General features: G+C 41.1%; 1 protein-coding gene across 1 annotated transcript in view; it reads right to left on the reverse strand.

The window, feature by feature from the left end:
• CDK13 (cyclin dependent kinase 13) overlaps positions 1–27,137 on the reverse strand; it is an 84,457-nt gene that overhangs the window by 13,598 nt on the left and 43,722 nt on the right. The window contains exons 6-11 of the mRNA XM_067550394.1: positions 19,544–19,733; positions 9,389–9,445; positions 5,925–6,026; positions 5,735–5,812; positions 2,386–2,502; positions 1,406–1,537 (exon numbers count right to left, since the gene is read on the reverse strand). Coding sequence (XP_067406495.1) covers positions 1,406–1,537; positions 2,386–2,502; positions 5,735–5,812; positions 5,925–6,026; positions 9,389–9,445; positions 19,544–19,733 — 676 coding nt within the window. The remainder of the gene's footprint in view (positions 1–1,405; positions 1,538–2,385; positions 2,503–5,734; positions 5,813–5,924; positions 6,027–9,388; positions 9,446–19,543; positions 19,734–27,137) is intronic.

The raw sequence follows: 27,137 nt of genomic DNA on the forward strand, positions 1-27,137 counted from the left end.
TATTAACTTTAGGTCTTAATATAGGTTGGCATAATTTCAAATTTAATTTGAAGTGGGCTTTTTTTTTTTTTTAAATGTATATAAATTTTTTTTTTTATTTTAAAATCAGATTTAGATCAAAATCATCCTTTTTTTTTTTTTTAAATAAATAAATTTTTATCCACCCTGATTTTTTCCAGCAGGTTTAGTCGGCAATTACTACCACTTTGTATAATCTATGAATTGCCCACACAGAAACAAGGGAGAGGAAAACATCTAAGACAGGATCATGTTTTTGAAAAGCCAAAAGAATTGGCAAGAGGACACTGAAACCTTACTCATTTTGAAATTGACTAAATGTCAAGACACATTAGGAGACAAATTTTCCTTTCCCTCTTGGTGTCCCAACCCTCCATATGTTAAGCAGCTATTCTAGTTTACTGCTCATTTTGTTGCTAGACAGCTTCTACTGCCCATTGGTGCTTCAGCTGACCACCTCCCCAGTCAATGACACAGGCCCCATTCAACTCCCATAAAAGACAATGAAAAAACTCCCATGGGCTTCGATTGAAATTGGATCAGCAGGAATTAGGGATCCTTGAGGGGTCCAATCAACAATTCATATTTTAAACCAAGGCAAATGAAGAGACTAACCATCACTTTATAAAAAAATGATATCAATGGTTCCAGGCCACCCTTTAAATTGTATTTGCAGGTCACCCTTAATCAAACAACTTTAGTTTAAATGTTCAATGTCCCTAAAGTACCATGTTATGAGCAGCATTCAGCACACTGATCCTGTAATACTTACACTTTTGTTTCTTAAATCCTGCTGCAACATGATCTTTGCTAATGACGACAGGCATTCCAAAATCCTACTGGAAACTGAACCTTTTTACAACAAGTACCCTTTTTAAAAACCCACCATTTTATGTTTTAATTTTCTTTTAACCAGAGAATTGCACATTTAATTTGCGCAACCCTGTAACCTGAGCAGGCCACTAAAAAGACCATGTTGGAGCTACATATATAGAGAAGGATACAGCAATCCCTAGTGAGTTTAGCCAGTGAAGTCCAGAGAAACAAGGCAAAAGGGGAATAAAATGTTTTGTTTTTTTACTCTGGTTATTTGGGGACATTCATTTTTCTAAATACACTTGCAGGACTCTAACTCTGGGAAAGACATACAGAATGTCTGACTATAACAAATCAAGCGTTCCAGACGTGGAGCCCCATATGCTATGAAACAGTACTTAACAGTACAGGAGCCACTCAACTTTGCAGTTCTCTTAATGGAAGAGTTACTAATACCTGACACATCACATGTTATGTTTGTGTTACCTTTGACTGTTTCACCACTACACAACAAATATTAAATACATACTCCCATTTTATATCAGGTAAGCACCAACAGGAAGTAACTTACTCTGGTGGAGGCATTTTAGATGGTTCCACATCTCGCAGAAACTCACACTGAAGAGCCTGTTCAGCTGTGCAACGCTTGCTCGGGTCCAAAGCAAGCATATAATCAAACAGATCTAAAGCAGCTGGTGGAATACTGGCAAAAAGGAGAGAACAATAGGGGGAGAGAGTCATATTTGTGTTATTTCAGATGCCACATCTTTGTGTCATAAAAAGTTGTATTATTTTTTAATTTTGTCAAGTAGAGTTTAATTGTATGATTTAAAACTTGGGCCTTACATTAATACTTTAAAAAAAATATTCCTTTTAACAAAGCTCTATAATATTACTATATACTTTGGAATTTAGCACAGAGATTTATATTTTTTAATTGGTCTACAGACAATATTTCCACTGCTTTAAAGTTACACAAGTAGGCTCCCTCTAATATAAACAGGATGATACATTTTCCTAAATCCTAAAATAGTTGAAGGAAAAAAGGCAGTTTTTCAATAGTCTTACAGATGTTTTCTGTAACTTTCATGTTTGTTATTTGCAAAAGACAACTCCAATAGCATTATTTTAGGATGCATGGATTAGAGAATCAGTTTTATATACTGAATTTATTACTAACAAGTCCCTAATGTTAGTCAGGCACAATTAAAGGTGACTAAAGTACCTGAGCTGCTTTTAGCCGTATGAACAATGACCAGGTGCACCCAGGCCTAGAGAGCAACCATTGCCAAAGGACAAAGCTGACACATGGTTGAAACATCAGGGTCCATTTCCCCCTTCCTTGATACATGTATTCAAGCTCCCATTAACCAACGTTAATAGAAGCTCAGCATGTGTATCAAGGGAAGGATAGGAACTTCAGGTCACTACTTCTCTCTACCTTTGACTGAACCCAGAAACAAATCTTTGAAAAATACTGAAATTCTTAAAGGACCCAAGACAACATAATGCAATACAATACAGATGCTTAAATGAAGACTCCATCCTTACAAAGCAAATTCTTCTCTCAATTTTCGACGATACTGCTTCTTTGGTTTCATGGTGTTGAAATAGGCTAATTTTATTACATCAGGCCAGACCGCAGGACAAGGACTTCCACAAATTCGGCTATACACACACACACACACAAAAAAAAATCAGTGTATGAGATCAAAAACAAGGAATGTTGTTGTAGTTTTATACTCACAGGCATTGTTAATACAGAGAAAACAAATTCTAGTCTCCATGGCAAAACATGGAGGTTCCTGTGATCCATGGCCATGAAGAAGAGCCGGGGAGGAAGGGTAGGTAAATATCCACTCGATAGGCCAAAGAATACCCCACTAGAAAAAACTGTTACCCCCACACGCACACTTCTCCAGAGTAGAGGCTCTTTATAACCAATTACTGTGTTCTTGAAAATGATAGAAGACTCCACTTAGTATGCTCAGGTAGGATTCCATATACCCTAATGCAAAGTCAATTTCTTCCACGAATGGCTAAGTGCCAGATAAACAGGAGAGAAATGAGGGCAGGAGTGAATTTGGATGATGGGCACTTCCTATGTTTTGGGGTCTATTATGTTTCTCTCTTTTACTTTTGGTGTGGAAAGGAACTACAACAAATGACTGGAGTAAACAACACTCCATTGCCGACTAAGAATTTAGCTGTCAACTAGCAAATATAAGACCAAAGGTGGTGGCAAAGATGAGACTTGGTGTTTTGTTTTTAAAAATAAGAAAAAGGATGGGGTTGAATTAAAAACAAAACAAAACATCTTTTGGCCAAAGAAGAGTCACTGAGTCCGCCCAGCTCCCTACATGTGGTTGCACAAGTCTGTCCCTTCCACTGGCCTTGTCTACAGTAGGATTTAAAGATGGGGTATTCCAATGTGTTAGCTAGCACATTTAACTTTTGAAAATCTGTTGTGGACCAGGCAATGTAGACTTTAATACAATCGAACCTGACTGAATTAAAACCCAAGTTCTCCTCAGGCTTTAACTCGACAAATCTTAGCCCATGTTGAAGGCAATGGGCATCGTCTACACTAGGCTTTTCAAAAGTGTTAGTTAGAAGATGTTAGTAACATATTCTAACAGTACCCCGTTCATCCTAGTCTACACAAGGCCACTGAGTGTGAAAAGTAGGGTTTAAGCTTTATGGGCCTTACAGCCAGAAAGCTAAAATTGCATAAATACCTGGTTGACTCTGTAGCATACAACCTTGCAGATGTTTGTTTTCGGCTTCTACAGCAAGTTTTTCCTATAAATAGGTTGGTCTTGTACAGAACAACCTGCCCCTTTTTATGGTCTTTGGGTTCCCAAAAGACTAGAAGTATTTTCTAGATAGCTAGGGATTATATAATCTATAACTGTCCCAATTCTTCAGACCATTGTGCCTTTATGGCTATTTATATGATCTGCAGCATATTTTGAAAACCATGTTAAGACAATACTAGTTTTTCCTCTATACCTTTTCCTGATCCAAGTCTATCTGGGGTCTTGAAATACTTGGAGGAAAGACCACTGAGGAAAATAAAGTCACAAAATGTTGATGGTCACCTATGATGTTGGTAGATGCATGAAATTAATTAAAAGCTCATTGAAAGCCAACAAGTGACAATTATATGACTAAGAACTATTCCATTACAGGTATTTTGGGTTCCAGTTAAAATGTGCTGGGAATAGTTCTGATGTATTAAGTTTTTAAATGTACATTATCAATAAATAGAAAAAAATTAAGCTATGAACAATTAGTTATGTCTTTTTTATATCAAAATAAGTTGTACAAATGACATTAATTCACTCTGTACAAAACTACATTCAGTATAGTAAAGCCAGATCTAGAATTAAGTGCTACCCTGCCATCTAGTGGTCAAATCAAAAACAGCATGAGAGTTTCATACAGCATGAGAGTTTTGTTTCAGTAGTGTAAAATGACAACAGGGTGACCATCACCCTGTTTCGCACCTCCTAAAAGGTTGTTACACTTGTACAAACCAGCTTTTCTACATGCTACAGATAGCATTTACAGCCCATGTTCAGAGTCAATGTTTACAGCCTAATGTTCAGAGTCAAATATTTGACCTCATGAAAAGGAGATCAGAGTAAAACAACAGTTCCCAACCTGGGGGGCGCCAAAGATTGCAGGTGGTCTATGAGGCTTCACTAATATTGAGGTCATTTAGTGCCGCCCCCCCTCCCCCAAAAGCTCCACACCGGGCGCAGCAGCCTTGAGCTCAGCACAGGCTGGCGTGGAGGAGCAGTAACACCCCACCCCCTCAACCCCCCCGCCGCACCAATAAGGTGCCCAGCCAGAGAGGAGCAGCCCCACACTGGTGGGGGCCTGGAGCAGCCCACACCAATCCGCCAGGCCCGCATCCATTACCCTCAGTCCATGAGGGATAGGAAGAGGAAGGGCTACACAGGGTGTGTGGTGGCAGCTGTGACTGGGAAGGCTTAGCTTCTTATTCAGGTAAGAGTAATTTATTATTATTTATGTAATTTAGTGTTATCATCATCATCATGTGTTTATAGAGATTATGTGTGTTTATGGCCGGTGAGGGGGCGGGGCGTACATGTTTTACCTAGTGTTAACTAGTGGGGCTTTCACTCAAAAAGGTTGGGAACTACTGGAGTAAAGGAGCAATTCACTGCTTCTTTTTGTAGGAAGATTCTTCCCCACTGCCTTGGTTGATTATGATCTCAGAAGCAGGAGGCACCATTTGCTGCCTGAATAGAGAGAAGAGGCTCTGGCTCTACTAATTCAAACAGCTACTGCTTGAGCAGATCCACTGGGGTGGGGAGGTGAAGAAAGCCTTTACCTGCCCAAGGTATCGGACAACTCATGAGGGAAAGTGGAGAAAACACTCCCTCCCGCAGTGGGTAGAAACCAGTTGCACATATGGGGGAGAGTGAAGAAGCAGCAAAGGACCAGCAGTATGCAGAAAACCTAGCTTGAGCAAAGCTTTCCCTTTCAAACAGCTCTTATTATTTTCTCAATGTTGGCCTTTTAACCTGCTGATGGGAGTGTGAAGTAAGGGGCTGCTGTCCCACCTCCTTAAGGAGTGGGTATGTGAAATGCCCTGTTGTAAGATGGGCTTCAGTACGGGGCAACTCCAGCTGCACTATAAAAAAATCCTGCCTAACACTGCACTGCTTTACCATGGAAAGCTACTAGGCACTTCTCCAATTCTGAGTGATTTGTTTTACATTTCCCCAAAAGCTACCACCATTTTTATTCTGAGAAACTGAGACAACTTTTAAATGTTAATATTTTAACTCCATTTTTTCAAACGCTCATTGAAAAATAAAAGTGCTGTCTATGATTTTATAACCACACTGTAGTATCTAAAAGTTACCTTATTAGTTCCAGCTGAGCAAGTTCCTGATTTGCTTGAAATATTGGTTTTTTAGTAAAAAGTTCACCCAGGATACAGCTGTAAAATAAAGTTTTGCGTAATTCCATCAGTATCATTTGATATAGAAGTTATTTGAACTTTCTTTTGGTTTATGATTTACACCTAACACTTTTGTATTAAAACTTCTTACCCACAGCTCCAGACATCTATGGCCGGTGTGTATCTTTCCTCTCCAAGTAGAAGTTCAGGAGGTCGGTACCATAAAGTAATAACTTTGTTGGTATATGGTCGACTGAAAAAAAAATAAGAGAGATTCAACATTTCTCTTAAAATGAGATTGTAGTGAACTAATAAAAGTTTGGGGTTTCACTACTACAATACTGTTTTAAGAATGTTCCATTTTCTCATTCCCTTTTACCAATTCCCAGGCTGCTAATGCCACCATCAGACGAAGGTAAACATTGTTACCTGCTTAAATCTATGGAAGGATAGCCTGAAGCAGTATTTCAGAGATAAGTAAACACTACCGTCTTCAGGGGCCATTAAATATCATCAGGCTTCAGAGTTAAAAAGCTATGCTTTTAACTATGTAATTGCTGATCACTGTAGCAATATGACTGAAACTGAAATGTACAGTTAAAAACAATAAGGGTATCATATGACATAGATCCCTATTTATAGATGCTTTTTAAAAAAGAAGATACCAGAAGTTTCTACTTTCCACAGCAGATGAACATGCCACATTGCAAATGAACAGTTATGTTCAGTGCAATTGCCTAATCAATTAAACACACACTGATGTATAATATGGACTTCTGTATTTACTGAAGGGGGCATAAAAGTGATAACCTTACATTAAAACAAACCCCCTGTAGTGGCCCCACAAGCACACACACTTTCAATAAAGTACAGGTAACGTTTTTCACTTTTGAAAATGTGACTTGTTGGAAATTTTGCCCTATCCTCTACATATCTGCCAGATTTATTTTAGAAGAGGGCATTCTTTTCATAAGTATTTAGACAGGTTTAACTTTTTTTTGTGACTGGATTTATCAATATTCAATTGTTAAAGATTTCTAGACAGCACTTTTTATTTCAACAGGTATGTTCATTTGCAATATATCACACCTTCTAGCTGGAAAGCGTTACACATTCAGAAGTGATTTTTAAACAAGTTAGATGCACAACTGTGAGTACGGTTACCACAACTCTGAGTGGAAGTTGCATAAATGTGTACAAAAATGGCCATAATTATTCATTTACATGTGCAATTACTCCCTTTGCACACTCAAGATCCATGCATGCATAAGTTAAGCACACAATTAAAAGTGCATATTACATACAATTTTGCACATGGCTTATTTTTTAAAATCTTGCTTTCAGACCTTTCAAATTTTGATAAATGAGGTGCACAATATATTTCAGCGATTCAAGCATTAAAGTAATGCTTACTTAAAGAAATTTCCTCTGCTGCTGTAAGGTCCCAAATCCTTCTAAATATTGTTTAATCAGATCAGTAAATCAGTTGTCAAAAATATAAATTCAGTTAATAAAAATGTGGGAAAATTGTTGCAGCATAATCTGAAATATACATTAAATCCTACTATTACTGAAGATGATACATGTACTCAATGGAAGTTTGAATCAGGAATGAGTTTCTACAAGCACCTTTTAGCTACAAGCACCTACAAGCAGCTTCCAGTTAACTGTGTATTAAATTTGGAAGGCTATGTTAACCAAAATAAAGTTTTAATACTGATTATACTGATAATATACAGTAATGCTGCTGGTGTTTATACTAAAACCAGCTGTTTAGAATGAAAAACCAGATTTTATAAAGTTAATGTTTTCACCATCCCCAAAGAACAATCTGAATTTTATCACAATATATTTTAATTATTTGATAAAAAGAACTATTAGTGAGCTGATGTCATCTGTTAATGGCAGCCACCATGTCACAGTTTAATTGAAGCTGCACAAAAATTAATCTAGTATGGCACACACTGAAAAGCACTCTGAGTAAGGTCGCATCCATCTGTTAATTCATTCACAGCGTAGCAAGTTTCTCCATTAAAACATTAAATTTCCCAGAAAGTGCTTAGTTATCCAATTCTGCAACTTTCCTTTAAACGTTAGATATGATTAAATACAATTATAAAAAAGTTATGTTCTTAAATTAGCATGGTTGGCTATTCAACATAAACCACTGGAACCAGGAGCACTGCCATCAAGAAAGAACAAGCTTACTGTTCTGGCACCTACAGTAAACAATAAGCCTTTAACACTTAAAACACTATTGGCCTCACTTTCAAAATCAAGCATTAACAAATCAAACTGTTTGCACAAATGGCCAATTAGACATGCGACTGAGCTCCTGTGCATGTAATTATCCAATATGCAAGTGGTATAATGCTAATTGTACATCTTTAATTTTGGAAACCAGATTCTGCATGTTAACCATTCATACCAGAGAAAATTATTACAAGAAAGAGACTTTAAAGTACAAACCTTTAACAAGTTACTAAACCATTTTACACTCAGCAGTTATTTGCTTAGATACAGGCATGGTGAAGCAACAAACATTAATTGTAACATCAGCATCAAAGATTTTTAAAATTTCATCACAATCTTATCTGTTCTCAAAAGTTTTTACTAGAACTGATTGCCCAGAGAACAAAATTAAACTCCCTGAATTAAAAGTGAGATATCTCAAAGAAAGAATTGTACTTAGTTTCTAGCCACTGTTTCTTTCGGAAATGTGAGGAGGAAGTCTACTTTTCCCTTCCCATTTGAACCCTTCCCAGATATACCAATATGCAGAATATGTATTTTAGTTTACAGAAGCAGGACTAATATTGAAATGTTTAAGCAGACCTCATCTTAACTGCAAATCTGCATCCATCATCTCCAGTCAGTTTAGACTGAAAACAAAAGCATTAATCGTGGTGTCACTAGTCATCAAAGTGTTAAATTTAAAAAATCATATATATCTGTGCTATTACAGCTAAAGAAGATTATCCTTTAGCTCAAGAAGCAAGCCTCCCTAATGGTATTTATGAAACAATTAGGGAGAAAGAACACCACATGTTTAACTTCAATTCAAAGACTGAGAGGAAAGGGGAATATGTTTACCCCATCTCCCCAAAGTTATCTGCCCATGGTATTCTGGAAAGACTATAGCTTTGGTATTACAGAAAGGATACTCGTACTTTTAAAGAACAAGGATGAGAAGTACTCCTCTTTCTCTCTCCACACCAATCATTTACACATTGGGATTATGTTTGTGTTTTTACTACCATGCACACACATCAGGTGACTGACCTCCTTCCCTCGGGGGCTTTACAACTTTTGATGCTAATTGTTTAGTTGGATGGCCTGACAAATGTTTATCAACATATAACTATTATACTTGATATGTCACAAATAAAATTGAATAAAAGCATGAATATAACTGAATTATATAATCCTAAACTGCTGCACAGTACAAACCTTTACTTCTATTATTTCAGATATTTAATCAGAAAAGAGGATGCCATGTTTAAAAATGTGATTTGACTTAAACTTTCCCCCTACAGAAAAAAGCATCCCTAGTTCTCATAACCACAGAGATCTATGCTTCAAATGTATATATTTAATAGTACGGTGTCATCTCACCTCTCCTCTGAGCTATACAGTCGAGCAAGCCCGAAGTCTGCAAGTTTAATCTGCCCTCTGGTGGAAAGAGTAAAGAATTTTTTAGTGATTAATCTTGTCAACAGATTTAAAAACAGAACAGAGATGATGGTTAAAATGCTCAAACACATCTACAGGTGAACTTTATCAATTCACACTAGTAACCAGGAGAACCATTACAAATTATTGCATCTTCTCAATTATGCTAACCGATGAAATTTTAAATACGTATCTTTTCAATATATGCTAACCAATGAAATTTTAAAAAACAAACCATAAGGGATTGTGAAATGTTCTGTTTCCATTTGACAATTCAGGTATACACTTCAAAGAATACTAACGAATATTCAGGGTATACTTTGTAAAAGTAATCAAATCAGTAACATATGACTGCGCTTATTACGTTGACAAAACTTTGAAGAGGGGAGACTGCCATTTTTGTACATTTTAAGCATGGCTTTAGGACTGTGGAGATCACTAATTCACACTTCAGTAAAGTTCTACTCTCTGTAGGTTGGTCTACTTACTGGTAACTGTAGATAATAAAAAAATACTAAATCACGAATATTTGCATAGCAGATGGCTATCAGCAACTGCAGCCCCATGTTGGAAACACATAAAACTAACAACTTCATTTGTATCGAAGGCTCAAATTGGGATTTTAAGAGTTAGTTTTCAAAAGGCACAAAGGATGCTGCTGCTCAACAGGCAACATACCAAACCAACCCGGAAGGTTGGATGACTTACACTGGAAAGGACAGTCATAAATTTCTATAAGGAAAGAAAAAGACATGGTGCTTCACAAAATTTGACAATCTTAAAAAATCCTTTATTTTTAAATATTATGTATTTATATTTATCAAAAACCTGTTTGAGGATTTAAGAACAAATACTATGTAGCTAAAATAGTCTGAATTTCAGACTAGAGTGGCAATTGTATTTTTCCTTTAATGTACACATGGAACTGCTATTATATTTAATATGTGCAGTGTTGTAGCCGTGTCAGTCCCAGGATATTAGACAGACAAGGTGGGTGAGGTAATATCTTTTAGTGGACCAACTTCTGTTGGCAGTTCCACACATGCACTGAGGCTTATGTTTATATATATAGGCCCGAAACATGGATTATCATTGCACTTGTGAGCAAGAATATCAATCATTGTGTCTCTAAAAACAATAAATATGTGTTTGTGTATTCTTTTAAATCAAACACTGGACTTCTATACTCCTGAAAGATGAGGGCCTCAGTATTACACAACATGATAGGTAAGTCTACATGTATTTTACTATGAGATCAGATAGTCAAGAAAGCACAAGTCAGAAACTACATTTTCAATTTAATATGACAAATACAAGAAAGAAAAATATTCAAAACACAAGATCTGGCTGTAATGGGAGAATTTATCTGTGGAAAAGTAATACAGAAAAGCATAAAATGTCCAGTTATTGGAATGTGTTAGGGACAACTTGTTTCAGGAGGTGGAGGAAGAAATCAGGGGAAGCAACTATTTTAGACTTGATTCTGGTGAACAGAAAGAAACTGGTTGTGAATCTGACAGCTGAAGGCAATTTGTGTGAAAGTGATCACAAAAGGACAAAATTCATCGTTCTAAGAAAAGGAAGGAGTGACAATTGCAGAATAAGGAAAAAGGACTTTAAAAAGGAAGACTCAGAGAACTGCTAGGCAGGGTCCCATAGGAAGAAAATCTAAGGGAAAAAGGAGTTTAGAAGAGCAGGCAATTTCTCAGAGACAAAATATTAAAGGCACAACAGCAAACTATCCCGATGTGAAGGAAAGACAGGAAAAATACTAAGAGACCACTGTCGCTGCATTAGGAGCTCTTTAATAAGCTGAAAATCAAAAAGGAAGCCTACAAGAAGTGGAAACATGGTTAAATTACTAAAGAGGAGTACAAAAGAATAGCACAAGCATGTAGGGACAAAAATCAGAGGCTAGGGCACAAAATGAGTTACACCAAGCAAGGGACAAAAGGCTACAGAAAAGATGGTTACTTACCTTGTAACTGTTGTTCTTCGAGATGTGTGGCTCATGTCCATTCCATTGTAGGTGTGTGCATGCCTTTGTGCACGGTTACCAGAACCTTTTTTTCCCTTTAGTAGGGCCAGCTTTGGCGCCCCATGGAGCCCCACACACATGCCGCGGTATATGAGGCACTGCCAGCCCTACGCCCCCTCAGTTCCTTCTTGCCGCCAACTCCGGCAGCGGGGACAGGGGGTGGGTCATGGAATGGACACGAGCAACACATCTCGAAGAACAACAGTTACAAGGTAAGTAACCATCTTTTCTTCTTCGAGTGCTTGCTCGTGTCCATTCCATTGTAGGTGACTCACAAGCAACACCTTGGAGGTGGGCTGGAATTACGGATGAGCTGCCTTAAGCATTGCTCTGCCGAAGCCCACATCATCCCACGCCTGCTGGACGATGGCGTAGTGGGACATGAAGGTGGGTACAGATGACCAGGTGGCAGCCCTGCAGATGTCTTGCACAGGCACTCTCACTAGGAAGGCTGTAGACGAAGCTTGAGCTCTGGTTGATTGGGCTGTAATTATCCCCGGAAGCAGCATCTTCACTTGCTCATAGCAGAACTTGATGCAGGAAGTTATCCATGATGAGATGCGCTGGGCGGAAACAGGTAAGCCTTTCATCCAATCAGCCACCGTGATGAAGAGTTGTGTAGATCTCCGGAACAGTCTCATGCGCTCGATGTAGAATGCTAATACCTGTCTAACGTCCAGCACGTGCCACCTCCTCTCCTCCTCCGAACCATGCGGTTTGGGAAAAAACACAGGGTGAATAATGTCTTGGTTATAATGAAATTTAGAAACTACCTTCGGCAGGAAGGCTGGGTGCGGCCGCAACTGAACTTTGTCTTTATAAAACAGAGTATAAGAAGGCTCTCAGAGACCCTCCTTGCCAAGGTAATGACCACCAGGAAGGCCACTTTTCATGAAAGTAGCAGTAAAGGGCATGTAGCCATGGGCTCGAAGGGGGGGCCCCGTGAGCCACGAGAGGACCAGGTTGAGATCCCAGGGAAACACCGGGTCACGAACCTGCAGATAGGTTCCTGAAAGGGGTGGAGAGGCTCTAATTACCATAGGGTGGGAGAAAACTGATCTCCCCTCCAAAGGATGGTGGAACGCCGATATAGCCACTAGGTGGACCTTCAGGGAGGCCACGACTAGCCCCTGGAGTTTTAGCTGCAACAAGTACTCCAGAATTGCCTGTATCGGTGACAACCCAGGCAAAATCCCATGGGACTCTGTCCAATAGGTAAATCGCTTCCATTTAGCCTGATACACGACCTGCATGGAAGGTTCCTTGCTACCCAGCAGGATTTGCTGGACTTGCACCGAACAGCCACGGAACCTCCATGCTGTAAGGTGTAGGAAGTCCAGGTCTGGGTGTAGCAAGCGATCATGATCCTGGGACAGGAGATCGTGCCATCTTAGATGCTCCAGCGGGGGGGCAATCAATAGGTCCAGCAGCATGCTGAACCAGTGCTGGTGCAGCCAGGCTGGTACAATTAAGATAACGTCTGCCTTGTCCCTCTTGATTTTCAGCAGAACTTTGTAAAGGAGAGGAATAGGCAGAAACGCATACATGAAGCTCCCTGACCACTGCAGAAGGAAGGCATCGGAGAGTGACCCGGCCTCCAGACCACAGAGGGAGCAGAACTGTGGGCATTTCTTGTTCCCTGCTGATGCAAACAGGTCCACCTGGGGAGAGTCCCACCACTGGAAAATCACAGACCCCACACCTGGATGCAGTGACCAGTCGTGGCAAGGTAAGAACGACCTGCTGAGGCGGTCCGCCTCGTCATTCCTCACTCCCAGGAGGTGAGAGGCTATTATGTGAAAATTGTGCCTCAGCACCAGGTCCCACAGATAAATGGCTTCCTTGCAGAGGGCTGAGGAGCGGGCTCCCCGCTGCCTGTTGATGTAATACATGGCCGCTGTACTGTCTGTCAGTATCTGCACCACCTTGCCCGCAATAAAGTGTATGAACACGCCACATACTAGTCGAACAACCCATAATTCTCTCATGTTGATGTGCATGCGCCTCTCCTCCCTCGACCAGACCACTTGTGTGCCGAAGCTGGCGCTGATATGGGCCCCCCACCCTAAGTCCGAGACGTCTGATACCAGGGTGACTGAGGGAACTAGCTCTTCGAATGGCACCCCTTCAACACTGCCCGGGTGCTCCGCCACCAGTTGAGTGTGGCCAGGATCTGGGGGGGAATTGTGACCACCCGATCCAGGGAATGTCTGCTCGGGACATAAACCGAGACCAGCCACGAATGAAGTGGTCAGTCTTAGGCGAGCCAGCCTCACCACGTAAGTGCAGGCTGCCATGTGGCCTAACAGCTGCAGACAGTGCCTGGCTGTTGTCATCAGGCAGAGGTGCAGGCGAGCAATGATGGCAGACATCGCCTCAAAGCGAGGCTGGGATAGGAAAGCTCTGGCTTGGGAAGTATCCAGGACCACCCCAATATCCGCTGCACCAGGATTAATGTGGACTTCTGTTCATTTATTAGCAGGCCCAGCCAGCAGCAGGTGGCACATATCAGATCTATACTGTTCTGGACCTGGGCCCTGAACCTACCCAATTAGCCAGTCGTCCAGGTACCGGAAAATTTGGACCCCTTTGCACCTCACAACCCCCACCATACATTTTGTAAACACCCGCGGGGCTGAGGAAAGGTCAAAGGGCAACACTGCAAACTGGTAGTGGGAGCCAGCTACTACAAAACGAAGGAAATGCCTGTGACTGGGGAAGATAGAAAAGTGGAAAAATGCATCCTTTAGGTCAAGGGCGGCATACCAGTCTCCTGGATACAAGGAGGAGATGATGAAGGCAAAAGACACCATGCGAAATTTCAGCCTCTTGAGATATTTGTTGAGACAGCGCAGGTCTAGCACAGGTCTTAGACCCCCTTTCACTTTGGGGATGAGGAAGTACCTCGAGTAAAACCCTTTTCCCCTCATGTCTGGTGGAACCCCTTCTACAGCCCCCAGGCTGAGAGGGGTCTCTACTTCTTGCATGAGGAGTTGTTCATGAGAGAAGTCCCTGAAGAGGGACAGGAAGGAAGGGTTGTTGGGAGGGGTAGAAGCAAACTGGAGGGCATAGCCTGCCTAAATTATGCAAAGGACCCAGCGATCTGAAGTGACCATGGCCCATTTGGACAGGAAGGGAGCTAGGCGGTTCAAGAAGGGACAGGAGGGATCCAGGGAACAGGCTGGAACACTGCCCTCGGGTGCACCTTCAAAATGGCCTCCTTTGATTACCAGATCACCTTGGCAACCCTTGCTGGGGGGCTGAGGAGGACCCTGGCATTGGTTGACATCTCCTAGACCCCCTATTTCTGTCCCTCTGTCTTTGGGCGTGAACCGCTGTGGCTGGTACCTCTACTGTTGCTGGTCCTGAGGACGGAACTGGCTTCTAGAGATCTGAAGCGTATAAAGACTAAAGGAGCGGAGCATGGCCCTCGAGTCTTTCAGACCATGCAACTTCACATCTGTCTGGTCTGAAAACAAGGCCAACACATCTAAGGGGAAGTCCTGGATGGACTGTTGGACCTCCTGGGACAGCCCTGAGGATTGCAGCCATGAGCACCTGCGCATGCAGATGGCAGAGGCCATGGCTCTGCCCGCTGAGTCTGCTGCTCTGGCCACTGTGATACCCTCCTCCAGGATGGTACTAAAGTCCAGCGCCTGGTCCTGGGGCAAAGCATCTGCAAAGTGCTTTAGCGAGTCCCAGAGATTAAAGTTGTATCTGCCCAGGAGAGCGTGCTGATTGGCAATTCAAAACTGCAGGCTTGCCGTCAAATAAACCTTTCTCCCGAACAGATCCAATTTCTTGTTATCTTTATTTTTTTGGCATGGAACCAGGCTGTCCCTACCTGTCCTGCTGGTTAGCCACATCTACCACCAGGATTCCAGGAGAGGTGTGGGTGAAAAGGTACTCGAATCCTTTGGCTGGGACATAGTATTTTTTCTCGGCCCCTTTAGAGGTTGGGGCCACTGATGAAGGGGTCTGCCACAGGGCCTTCACTATCTTCAATAACCCCTCATGCACGGGGAAGGCAACCCAGGTTGGGTCGGCTGCTGCCAGGACATTCAAGAGAGAGTCTGATGCCTCCTTCAGCTTCTCCACCTCCAACCCCAAGTTGGAAGCCACCCTCTTGAGAAGCTCTTAATGCACCCTGAAATCATCCAGGGGCACTGAGTGTCCCTGGGCAACTGCCTCATCTGGGGAAGAGGAGGAGGACTGAAGGGGCGTAGTGTGTGGTGGCATCCCTTCCTGCTGATGAGGGGCCCCAACAAAGGCCCCTTCCTGGGGTCCAAATAGTTGTCGGAGGCCGAACGATGGACCTTCTCTGGCGCTGATGGTGCAAATTGCACCCCAGACAACCTGAACGACTGCGGACCTGGCCCAACTGGAAACCCCCAAGGTCCCCAATATGGCCATTGGCGTGGCCACTGCCCCAGAAACCATCCGGAGGCTGCCTGAGCTGAAGGGTGCTCCGGCATCTTTTGCTGGTGGTGACAACTCGCCCAGTGGCCGTCCTCTCAAGAGGACACCAACTCACTTTCAGACAACTGAAGTGAGGCTACCTCGGAGGCTCCTTTTGTATGGTGCCAAATGGTGGGGGAGTGATGGTCAATCCGTGGGTGCTCTGATGCGCTAGCGAATGGCCTTTTGGTGCCATCGATCGTGATGACGATGAGACCTGGTGCCAGTGCTGCGACCGGTGCTAACGTCAGGAACCATGCTCCGACTGTGAACTGGAGCGCCTGGAGTAGTGCCTGGGCATCGATGACTTACAGCGCTACTTCCCTCTTGGTGCTGAGTCAGCCTCTGGCAACTGGGTTCTGTGCTGCACCGGCGTGGGCGAATTCCTCGGCGCCGGGGAGCAGGAGTGGTGCCGACTTCCCTCTGGGGAGCTGCCTCATGTAGGCGACCCAGACAGGCGCTGCCTTCTGGAACGAACTTCATCCGGTGCTGGGGATCATGACCGGTGCCAGGAGGGCAACCTCACTCCATGCCCGCTGATATGGGGTGCTCTGGTGACCGTGGCTTGGAGCAGCTTCTGGGGGAGCGGCGCCATGTTGACCCCTCCACATGGGGCAACCAGGCTGTTGGAGATCTTCCTCCCTGCTCCAGGGATCACCTGAGCTAACTAGGGGTCCCAACGTGGGCTTCCCCTGAGACACCAGCTCCCTCTCTCTGGGAGGGGCCGGGGCAGCATGGGCAAGGCCAACAAGGTCCGTGCCACCTGAAATGCCTCCGCTGTTGACAGCTCTGGCAAGTGCAGAGACGCCCTCCCACTCCTAGGAGTCGGGGGTGGCTCTCTGGTTGGAGACAGACTCCGTCGGCAGCGAGCGAGTCTCCACTGTCTGGCTTTGGGGCGGCCCCATGTTCGACCCTGCTTTCTTGTACGGCGCAGGGGAGTGTCTCCGCTTTGTGCGCTGCCTTCGCTGCTTCTTCCTCGACAGAGAGGAATAAGTCCAGTGCCAAGGCAGGGCCGGTGCTAACAGCATGCTCTGCACTGATGCCATGCTCGATACCGAAGAACGGGTCGGTTCAGAGGCCGGGTTGAGTGCTGCCTCCATTAGTAAGGCTTTCAAGTGGATCTCTGTCTTTTTGGGTCCGAGGTCTGAAAGACTTACAAATTTTGCATTTGTCCTTACGATGAGCTTCCCCCAGGCACTTTAGGCAGCTATCATGGGAGTCACTCAGCAGAAAGGCCTTCCCACAGGAGACGCACAGTTTGAAGCCCAGTGACCGAGGCATGCCCCGCTCCCAGCAAAGTCCAAGCCGAGAATATCCTAAGTGACTAACTACCACTATTAATAACGCTTAAGGTCTAATCTACCTAAGACAAACAACAAATGATCAAGGGGAACAAAAGGGATTGAGCACTTGCAATGCAAACCGAAGCAGTTCCAGCAACCGCCACAGGCAGAAAGATGGAACTGAGGGGGCATAGGGCCGGTAGCGCCTCATATACTGTGGCATGTGTGCAGCGTTCCAGGGGGTGCTGAAGCCGGTCCTACGGGGAAAAAAGTTCCGGTAACCATGCACGAAGACATGCACACACCGACAATGGAATGAACCTGAGCAAGCACTCAAAGAAAAACAAATGGCTATTGATAGAAAAGGTTCTATAAATACATTAGGAACAAGAGAAAGACAGAAAGTGTAGGCCACAACTTAGCAGGGAAGGCTAATAACAGACACCAAGAAGACTGAGGTGTTTAATACCTATTTTGCTTCAGTCTTCACTAAAAGAACTCAGACGAGATACTTAACACAAATAATATTAATAAGAGGGAAAAAACAAGGCAAAATAGGGAAAGAACAGGTTAAAGAATGAATATTTAAGTTAATAAGTTGATGTATTCTAGTCAACAAGGCCTAATGAAATCACCCTACGGTACTTCAAGAACTGGCTGAAACAAGCTCAGAATCGTTAGCAATTATCTTTGTAAACTCATAGAGAATGGGTGAAATCCCAGAGGACTAGAGAAGGACAAACAGAGGAAGTCTTTTTGGAGCCCCTTGTCCTTTCTCTGCTGTTCTTGCTCCTTCCTATCCTTAAAAAAGGGAAATAAAAAGGACCCAGGGAATTATAGACCAATCAGTCTAACTTCAATACCTGAAAAGATATTGGAACAAATTATTAAAGAATCAATTTGTAAGCACGTAGAGGATAAAAAAGGTAATAAATAATAGCCAACATGGATTTGTCAAAAACAAATCATACCAAACCAACCTAATTTCCTTCTTTGACAGGGTTACTGGCTTAGTGGATAGTGGGGAAGCAGTAGACATGTTTTATCTTACTTTTAGTAAAGTTTTTGACAGTCTCACATGACATTTTCATATGCAAATTAGGGAAATGTGGTCTAGATGAAATTACTATAACAGTGGGTGCATAACTGGTTTAAATCTCATATTCAAACAGTAGTTATCAAGGTTCACTGTCAAAATGGGAGAATATATCAAGAGGGGAATCATGGGGATCTGTCCTGGGTCCGGTACTATTCAATATCTTTGTTAATGACTTGGATAATGGAGTGGAGAGGAGAGTATGATTATAAAATTTGCTAATGAGATCAAGCTGAGAGGGATTGTAAGCATTTTGGAGGAAAGGATTAGAATTCAAAATAACCTCAACATTTTGGAAAATTAGTCTGCAATCAACAAGATAAAATTCACTAAAGAGAAGTTCAAAGTACTACATGCAAGAGTCCAAAAAAAAAAAAAAAAAAAAAAAAAAAAACCCAAGGCAGGCAGTAGTACTGGCACTGGTGAGGCCACAGCTGGAGAACTGTGTCCAGTTCTGGGTGCCACACTTTAGGAAAGATGTGGATAAATTGGAGAGTCCAAAAGAGACCAACAAAAATGATAAAAGGTTTAGAAAAACTGATCAATGAGGAAAGGTTATCTGGGTATGTTTAATCTTGAGGAAAGAAGTCTAAATGGGGACATGATAACAGACTTTAAATATGATAAGGGCTATTATAGAGAGGACAGTGATCAACTGTTCTCCATGTTCACTGAAAGTAAATAAAGATATAATCAGCTTAATCTGCACAAAGGGAAATTTAGGTTAGATATTAGGAAAAGCTTTCCAATTGTAAGCAGAGTTAAGCACTGGAATATACTTCCAAGGGAGGTTGTAGAATCCCTGTCATTGGAAGCTTGTAAGAACAGGTTAGATAAACACCTGCCATGGATGGTCTAGATACACAACGTCTTTTCTTTCTCAGCGCAGGGGGACAGACTAGATGACCTAGAGGTCTCTTCCAGACCTATTTGATGATTCTACGATTAAATGCAAATTATATTTCCTTAGTGCTGACTGATGAGCTTAAGTCCTGATCCTGGTGTTTCCATACAGGTAAAGTAATGAAAAAACTACAGGTTTTTGTAATGTTCAAAGCTGAAACTAGTTTTAAAAGTAGCAACATGCAACCTTAATAATAAATCTGTTTTCTAATGATAGAAGAAAGTGACATATAAATTGCTAGAATTAGATTAAAGATTTCTTGGTTAAGGTGTTCTTATTTGATAACTTTGTGTACACTTAAAGTTAGTTATATCCATACCTATTATTTAGTAGAATATTTGAACATTTAATATCTCTGTGCAGGAAGTTCTTCTTATGGCAGTAATCCAATCCCTCCATCAACTGTCTCATAAATGACTTTATGTGATTTTCATTAAAATGAACCAAGCCAGATTCCAGTAGTCCCATCAAGTCATGGTCCATATATTCAAAGACCAGGTAAAATGCACCTAGAAAAAGGGGGGAAAATAACTGATTTAATAATATTCCAAAATTTCTTATTATTCTACCTTTAAAAGTACAGCCTACTATTCTTCACATACATTAAAGTGGTTCAAGGTTATCCAGATTTTACAAAAATGTGCAGATCCACCTTATTTCCAATTGCATAACTGCATTTAAACACATTTAAAATATTAAAATATTTTCTTACTATTACCTTCCATTTAAGCAATTGTTGTAGTTGTCAGAGACACAGTAAGAACAAAATTCTTCTACAGATGGTATCTGGGCAGAGTTACAGTGGTAACCCTTCACAAAATACCAATTTTAAGCAAAATGGCTATCGGGAGTAGAATCTTGTGGTGAAATCCAGGAAAAAAAGCTACATCTAGGGCAGAGGTGAGCTAACACGGTGTTTTTCTCTGTTATCATCCTCTGATTTATTTTTAATCTTACATTGTGGAATTGTGTCAGAAATGAAATTGCTACTCTGAGACTGGAAGTGCCTATAACACAGACCAGAACAAGACAGCAAAGGAACCCTGCAAGTCAACAGCAGCTCTGCAGGGGTCCAGATTTCACATCCCAAGTTAGTTCCCGCTCATCTCTAGGATGGCAGAATCAGACCCTCTCACACTGTCAAGTATACATCATTCCACAAGGGATTCCATTAAAATCAATAAGACTACTTGTGCAATAAGATCCTACTCCTTGTGAGTGTGGTGCTTAGTACAGAGGAGCTTTGAATGCTGAATACATAGCATGAAATGTTAAGGTAAGAAAACAGCATGAATCTCTCTCTCTAGAACTTATTTCCTTCCCCCCTTCTCCTCAACTGCTGCTCAGAGAAGTTCATAGGCTCTCAATAGTGACACTTAGTCAGCCCTCCTTAACCAACAACAGGGTTTCAGTGAAGAAACGATATCCTATAGGTCCTCCCTCTCCTTGCACAAGGCTTCAAGGAAAAACATCACCCCTTTATAAAATACTAATGTCCATATCAGACAAGAACTCCCAACAGCCTAGGATCACTACATAAAAATTATCTCTTTTTAGAAGCTAATGAAAGTCTGAAGCTCAGCAATGGGCACTTAATATGCTAGATTTAAATAAGGTTAATACCAGAATGCATAATTTGGAGAAAAGTAAAGGGCGGTAACAAGCAAACAGAAGCCTAATCAATCTCTTTGCTTAGCATTTAAGCAGACAAAAGAAGATTACTCCTACTGTAAAGACAATAATAGAGTTTAGAACAGAGACTCTTTTCAGGCTCTGCACATGGCTCTCCTGGCATTTGTGGCTTTTTCTTAAGCTTCCTTCTTTTTCCCTGATTTCAGGCAGAGCAAGCTGAGTGCTGATTTTAGGATAGCCCCTAAACCCACATGCTGTCACACATCCACAAACAGCAAGGAAAATGCTGAGCGTAAGCAGAGATTATATGACCTTGTCACAGAACGAAGATGGGAGGAAAACAGGAAGAGAAAGGACGCAAGACTGTGTTAAAATGGAGTTGCAGACAGCCACAGGTCTCCTGACCTGTTGCAATGTTTGCATAATGTTGAATTCCCCAAGCTATGATGGACAGAACTAGCCGGTTACAAGGTGCTAACTCCTCATTTCCAAAGGCTACACTTCATTTAAAACACAAATAAAATACATTAAAATTTTCCTTAGTATTAATTTGCCATGTAACCAATTGTTGTAGTTGCCACAGGGCAATTGTGACCTTAAATAAGAAGGACGGTGGTGCATGAAACACTTTAAACACAGATCACTCAAAGCTTGAATCCCTCCTGCACCCACAACCAAAATGCGCCATCATGATGTAAAAACCACAGGGTCAAATTAACATTTCATGATTTAGTGACCTTCTATAGCCACATTTGATGAAATGATTCATCAACTCTGCAAAGCCAAATGCCACTGATTTTAGGAAAATACTCTGTATTTCTGAGGGTATGGAAGGTACTATCTACTTATACGGGTGCTCCATCATCTAACTGCCTATTTCCATTCCCTGCATAAAAGAAGATTACGAGCCCATATGCAGTTAAACAGCACAAGATCTCATCTCTACACATATCATAGCAAAATGAATAACTGGAGCTATCACTGTGAACTTATCCAGTCAGGACTAGTGCCTTTTAAAAACTAAGCAAAAGAACCACACAAAACTCACGACATTTCTTTCCTCTTCCTTCCCTATAAGTTAATAAAATGGAAAGAACAAAAGTCCATCTGCTTGCTCCCAGAAAAGAGTTTGAAAGTGGCCTTATTATACAAAGAATTGGGCACCTGGACTGACTCTAGTTATGGATGATTTTGCTTTCACCATACTGTTCAAACAACACACTGCATTAGGAGCTATCATCTCAGAAAAAGGATGACAATTACTGTGGAAGCATTCAGAAATAAAATAAGAACAGCATATGAATTGGATACAGACTTGGTTGGTGGTGTTAAATTCTGTTTTTAATACTCTCCCAATTAAATACATCAGATTCTCGCTCCAATTTTTATAATGAAAGTAAGATATCAGTAGAGCAAATATAGTAAAATTCCAATTTCATTCTGACTGTGCTTAGTGCAAATGAAAATGGAATTTAACATCAGATTTATGCTTTACAAAATACAATTAAATATCAGATACAGTGTTCTATACAGATTTAACAACTTTTCAACTGTCAAGCTAATCTGAATTTCTTGGTTACAGGGGAACTGCTAGAATTAGATTACTAGCAATTTATACACTGTTATATTCATAGGATGAGTGGCATTGTCATTTCATATTGCCATAATCATAAATAAGTCATTACAAATCTGCTTTTCATTGTTACTCAAACTATTTTTAGTTTGTTATCGTAAGAGGGGACCAGTTCAACTGAGGCTTTTTGTTTACTCCTACAAAAAACAAATTTAAGGCTATTTCATGAGATGGGTGTGACCTCATGGGGAGAGAAAAGTTATTTATACTATCTGATAATGTCATATTTTGTGGGGCTTGCCATCTCCCCTGCTTCTTACCGTTGCAAAGACATCAGGAAATGGCCTGATATTCAAGGTAGTAATTGGCATAGGGAAGAAGAAAGGAGAGAATGAGAACACAACAGAGCCCTTTAGATGGACAATAGCCTGTTCATTGCTCAACCACCAGTTTCTCCACATAACCCACAAGATTGGGTAGCTTGGTTCATAGCAGCAGCAGGCTTTAAGGGTCATCGGAAAAAATTCCACATAATTCTCATTCTTATGAAGGAACACCAACAATGGGCATGAGAACCCTATTTTCCCTTTCAAGTTAGAGACCAAGAATCTCAAGAACTGTGGGGTTATATTATTCTTCAAAATGACCCCATTCCTCCACACCAGCTTTCCTCATGAACCACATTTCATGAGGCGGTACAATGGAAGCACAAAGTCTTGCTACAGTACAGTTCAGGCAATCCAAATAAACTGGTAGTCCCAAATTACTTATTTGATTTATACGTTGCTCATCTTAATGCCTGCTATGTTAAGGACCTGAACTGCTTGATAAGTACCTATGGGGAGAGAAGCAACCTACAATTCATTTCCATATGTTGACCGAGGAATGTCTTTGCCCAATTTCCTTCACTAATACCATGCAGTTCATCTCTGTTTCTTCTGAGATAAGCTTCCTCAATGTCACTGGGTATTGATGGAAAAGCATCTGGTGAAGCAGATGCATAGTGATAACAATGCCTAGTTTTGAACATGGGGTAAGAGACAGCAGCTAAATCTCTTAAGGAGGTATATGATATAAAGGAGACTGGCTGGACAGAAACTATCCTTGTCATACCCTTTTTATCATCCTCTGGGGGAAGTCATTCTTTAGACTCTGAGTATGTGTACACTGCAATAAAATACCTGCGGCTCGCACATGCCTGCTGATGGCTTGCAGAGCTTGGCTGCAGAGCTATAAAAGTGCAGTGTTTAGAAGGAGTCTCTCACAGCCCAGGCTCCAGCCCAACTGCTGGGATGTCTACACTGCCATTTTATAGCCCCATGTGAGCCCCTGACATGGGCCAGCTGCAGATGTTGTATCACAGCACAGCCGTATCTAGTATTTCTCAAGAGACGGTGGTCTGAGACTTTCAAAGAAGGTTATGCTTTCTACTCTTTTATCATTAGAGTACCTGAAGGATAAAGATACTCTTTTTTCTTGTTTTATTTCCATTCCCAGGGCTCTGTCAATGGTAAAAAGCAAAGTTCCTATTACGAGACCACCAACTGCTCGAATGTGTGTATGCAAGATGGATGTCTCTATTAAATATTATAAGAGTGGTTTGTAGTGTAGAAGAATCAACCTGGGAGCTGTAAAATCTGGCAAGATGTCCTCCAGGCATCTCTAAGACAGATGCTATTTTTTTCTTTTTTTAAACTGGGTTAACTGATTTGAGAGGTCTGCCTTAAAGCTGGACACCAAACCACACATTTGTTGCCAGAGTACAGAAGACTGTGCTCTCATTCGCTGGTGGAAGAAGTGCTTGGAAAAAGCTGAAGTCTAAGCAGTTGAGAGTTCAAAGCCGATACCAAATACTATTTTGTAAAGAAAAAAATGGAGATTACTCAGATCTGATCACACACAGATAAGATCTCCTGGATGAATGGAGAGACCAGAGTTTAACAGTTTGTAACAAACTAAATTAGACAAAAAACCCTGTAAACATCTCTCTTTAAAGTGATTTTCATTCTTCCTTTATGTAAAAAGTGTATCTTTACCAGCAAAATGTATACATAGTTCCACTGCTGTTTTTTTATTTTTTGTTCATACTTAACCTGTAGAATTTTTTTAAGTGGTAGAAATAAAATATTTGTGTTAATTCCTCTCACTTTGTGATAAGGAGTAGTACATTTAAGGAGAGGAAGTCTAACGCAACAACACCTCTGTACCATAGAGATGGGCATATGGTGTGGGGGCGGGGGGAAGAAGGGAGAAGAGCTATGTTTGCCTTCTCTGCAGAGTTAGCCCAGGTGAATGACATCTGTGTTAGCTTCACCCCTGTGAAGCACCATGTTCATTGATGCTGCACACACACAGTCACTAGGATATATCATATGTGCCATTAGGGTTTCTAGGGGCATATCCTATGGTTCTTTATCCTATAGTAAACTAAGCCACTCTGATTCTTTGTGAATCATAGGAGAACTAGTCTGACTTTCTGGACACATGGGGAGGAACAGTGGGAAGGCACTCAATTACTACAGTATCAGCAATCCAATGATTTAACCTACATCCTCACTGCACAATGGGTTGTGTTATCAGACTGAGTGAAAGTGTAACCGAGGCTCTAACCCACACCCCAGTGAGAGCAGCTAGCCCAGGATGAAAGCACTACCTCTTTTGGGTGAAAGATGGTTTTCTGTGTAGACAGGAGGGAGGTTGGGACAATACCTGAGTAAGAGCCCAGGTTAATTCTGCAGTGGAGATGCACCCAAAGAGGTCTAGCAGCAACATAAACAAATCCAATTTTATTTTCTAGCAGTAAATACCAATAACCTTGTTATGGTCAGTTTTGTGGTCAGGAAAAGACAGCTGGGACAGCCCCCTACCCCATCAAACCACTCTGCAGGTACAGTAGTAGAGAAATGTACAAACAGAATAAGGCACTGATGAGTAGGGAAGACATTCTGCTGATGGGCAGGAAGTGTGTCTTCTAATTATCTCTAGTGGAGGCCCAACAGCTGCTTACTAGAATGTATTGCACATGGGTCAGACTGAACTATATGAAATGTATTAGTGTTACATTAGATAAACTATATGCAGAAGATAACTTTTCTGGTCCTGCTCTAAGACTGCTCATTACTAGAAGGGAAACAGTGCCTATGTTGAAACAGTACTGATACTATATCCTAACACATATAGCACAAACTTTCCTCTATACACACACTTTCAGAATTCTCATAATTTGTTAATAGGATGAGACATCCTTATGAAATTGAGAGGTAGATGGAAAGTTTTTGAACTTCCTATGTTAACATTTTATGGACAATAAAGTTACCAAATAGGACTGTCAGAAGCCTTCCTACAAGCATTGAAAAAACAAGCTGTGGGACAGGGATTATAAACGTAGATCTAGTCTTCACTACAAAGGGAATGAGTGTATGGTGATGCAAACTGTGGTGCTTGCTCTCCTTGGTTCCTTTATCGCTGCTTTTGTTTAAAGTTTATTTTATTATGATTTGGTTACATTTTTGTTTTTCATTATACTGATTACAACCCAAATGAGAAAGCATACAGTTGTTAAAAAATCCACGAGGCATGTATGTCACTTAATTTCATTGCAAGAAATCACATCCTGATCAGAGATCACCTCCTATATCTTCACATTTTAAATTCTGTGTCATCTTCCCAAACTATACATACTTGTATATATATTTTCATAATTTCAGTTATGCTGAACTATATAGTGAATTTGTTTCTTAAACCTAAGTTTAAAATCCTATTCAAAACAGAACACAATTTTTTTACTATTTGAGTTGCTTGAAAACAACCAATATTTTTATAGTTTTGCTTATTTCTAAATGAACAAATGACTAGTCTTGGATATTTTAAGTGACACTGTGAAACATTTATGCACAGTGTCAGTATTTTAAATAAGATTTTCCATACTACTCAGTTCGGTAGTGTTTGGGTTTGTTTTTCCTCAGTAAAACAAGGAAATGCACTCAATATCAAACTATAGAAATTAAGTAAGTAAAAAAACTATTAGGCTATAGTTTGTCCCCAGGCAAGTTCAGGATTGTTCTCTGTAATGCATTTATTAATGTACTGCCTTGTCCAATTTTTAAATGAGCCAAACAATATAGCTTGCACCTCTTTCTTTATTTTCAGTTTTCAAATCTCACTAAATAACTGGTTTGGATTGTATAGCCCAGGTGCACCAGTTCATATTTTTGCCAAATTTAATCTTATTCTCTTTTCTGCCTATACACACACAAAAATTGTTGAAAAAACTAAGTCAAGCACTAGGAAATGCCAGAATTAAGGTCATTTGTGCAATCTTAGTTCATCCTCCTTGTGTATGCATTTTGATGCACTATTTTTTCTCCAGGACACATGCATCACCCAGTGCACAGAATGGATAGTGCTCACCTAATGGACAGCTATTCGTTTTTTTGTTTTCTCCTCATTGTTCAATGTGTGACCTAGGTTTATTTATTTATTGTATGCTATTCAAACTCTATGAAGTATTGATTTCCTTATGGGCTTTTTTAAGGTGCTCATCAGTATAGTACCTGAGTGCTTCATAAATATTTGTTTTTCTTCACAACAGCCCTGTAAAATGAGGGAGAAAGATTACCCCCTTTTTACTAATGGGGTGTGGAAGCACCCAGAGATTAAAGTCAATAATATCTACTAATTTTGGGTGGCCAATTTGAGATACCTAGGA

The sequence above is a fragment of the Emydura macquarii genome, unplaced genomic scaffold (genome assembly GCF_026122565.2).
Source record: "Emydura macquarii macquarii isolate MOO-44397 ecotype Brisbane River unplaced genomic scaffold, CSIRO-AGI_Emac_v2 contig_1263, whole genome shotgun sequence".
Taxonomy (NCBI): domain Eukaryota; kingdom Metazoa; phylum Chordata; order Testudines; family Chelidae; genus Emydura; species Emydura macquarii.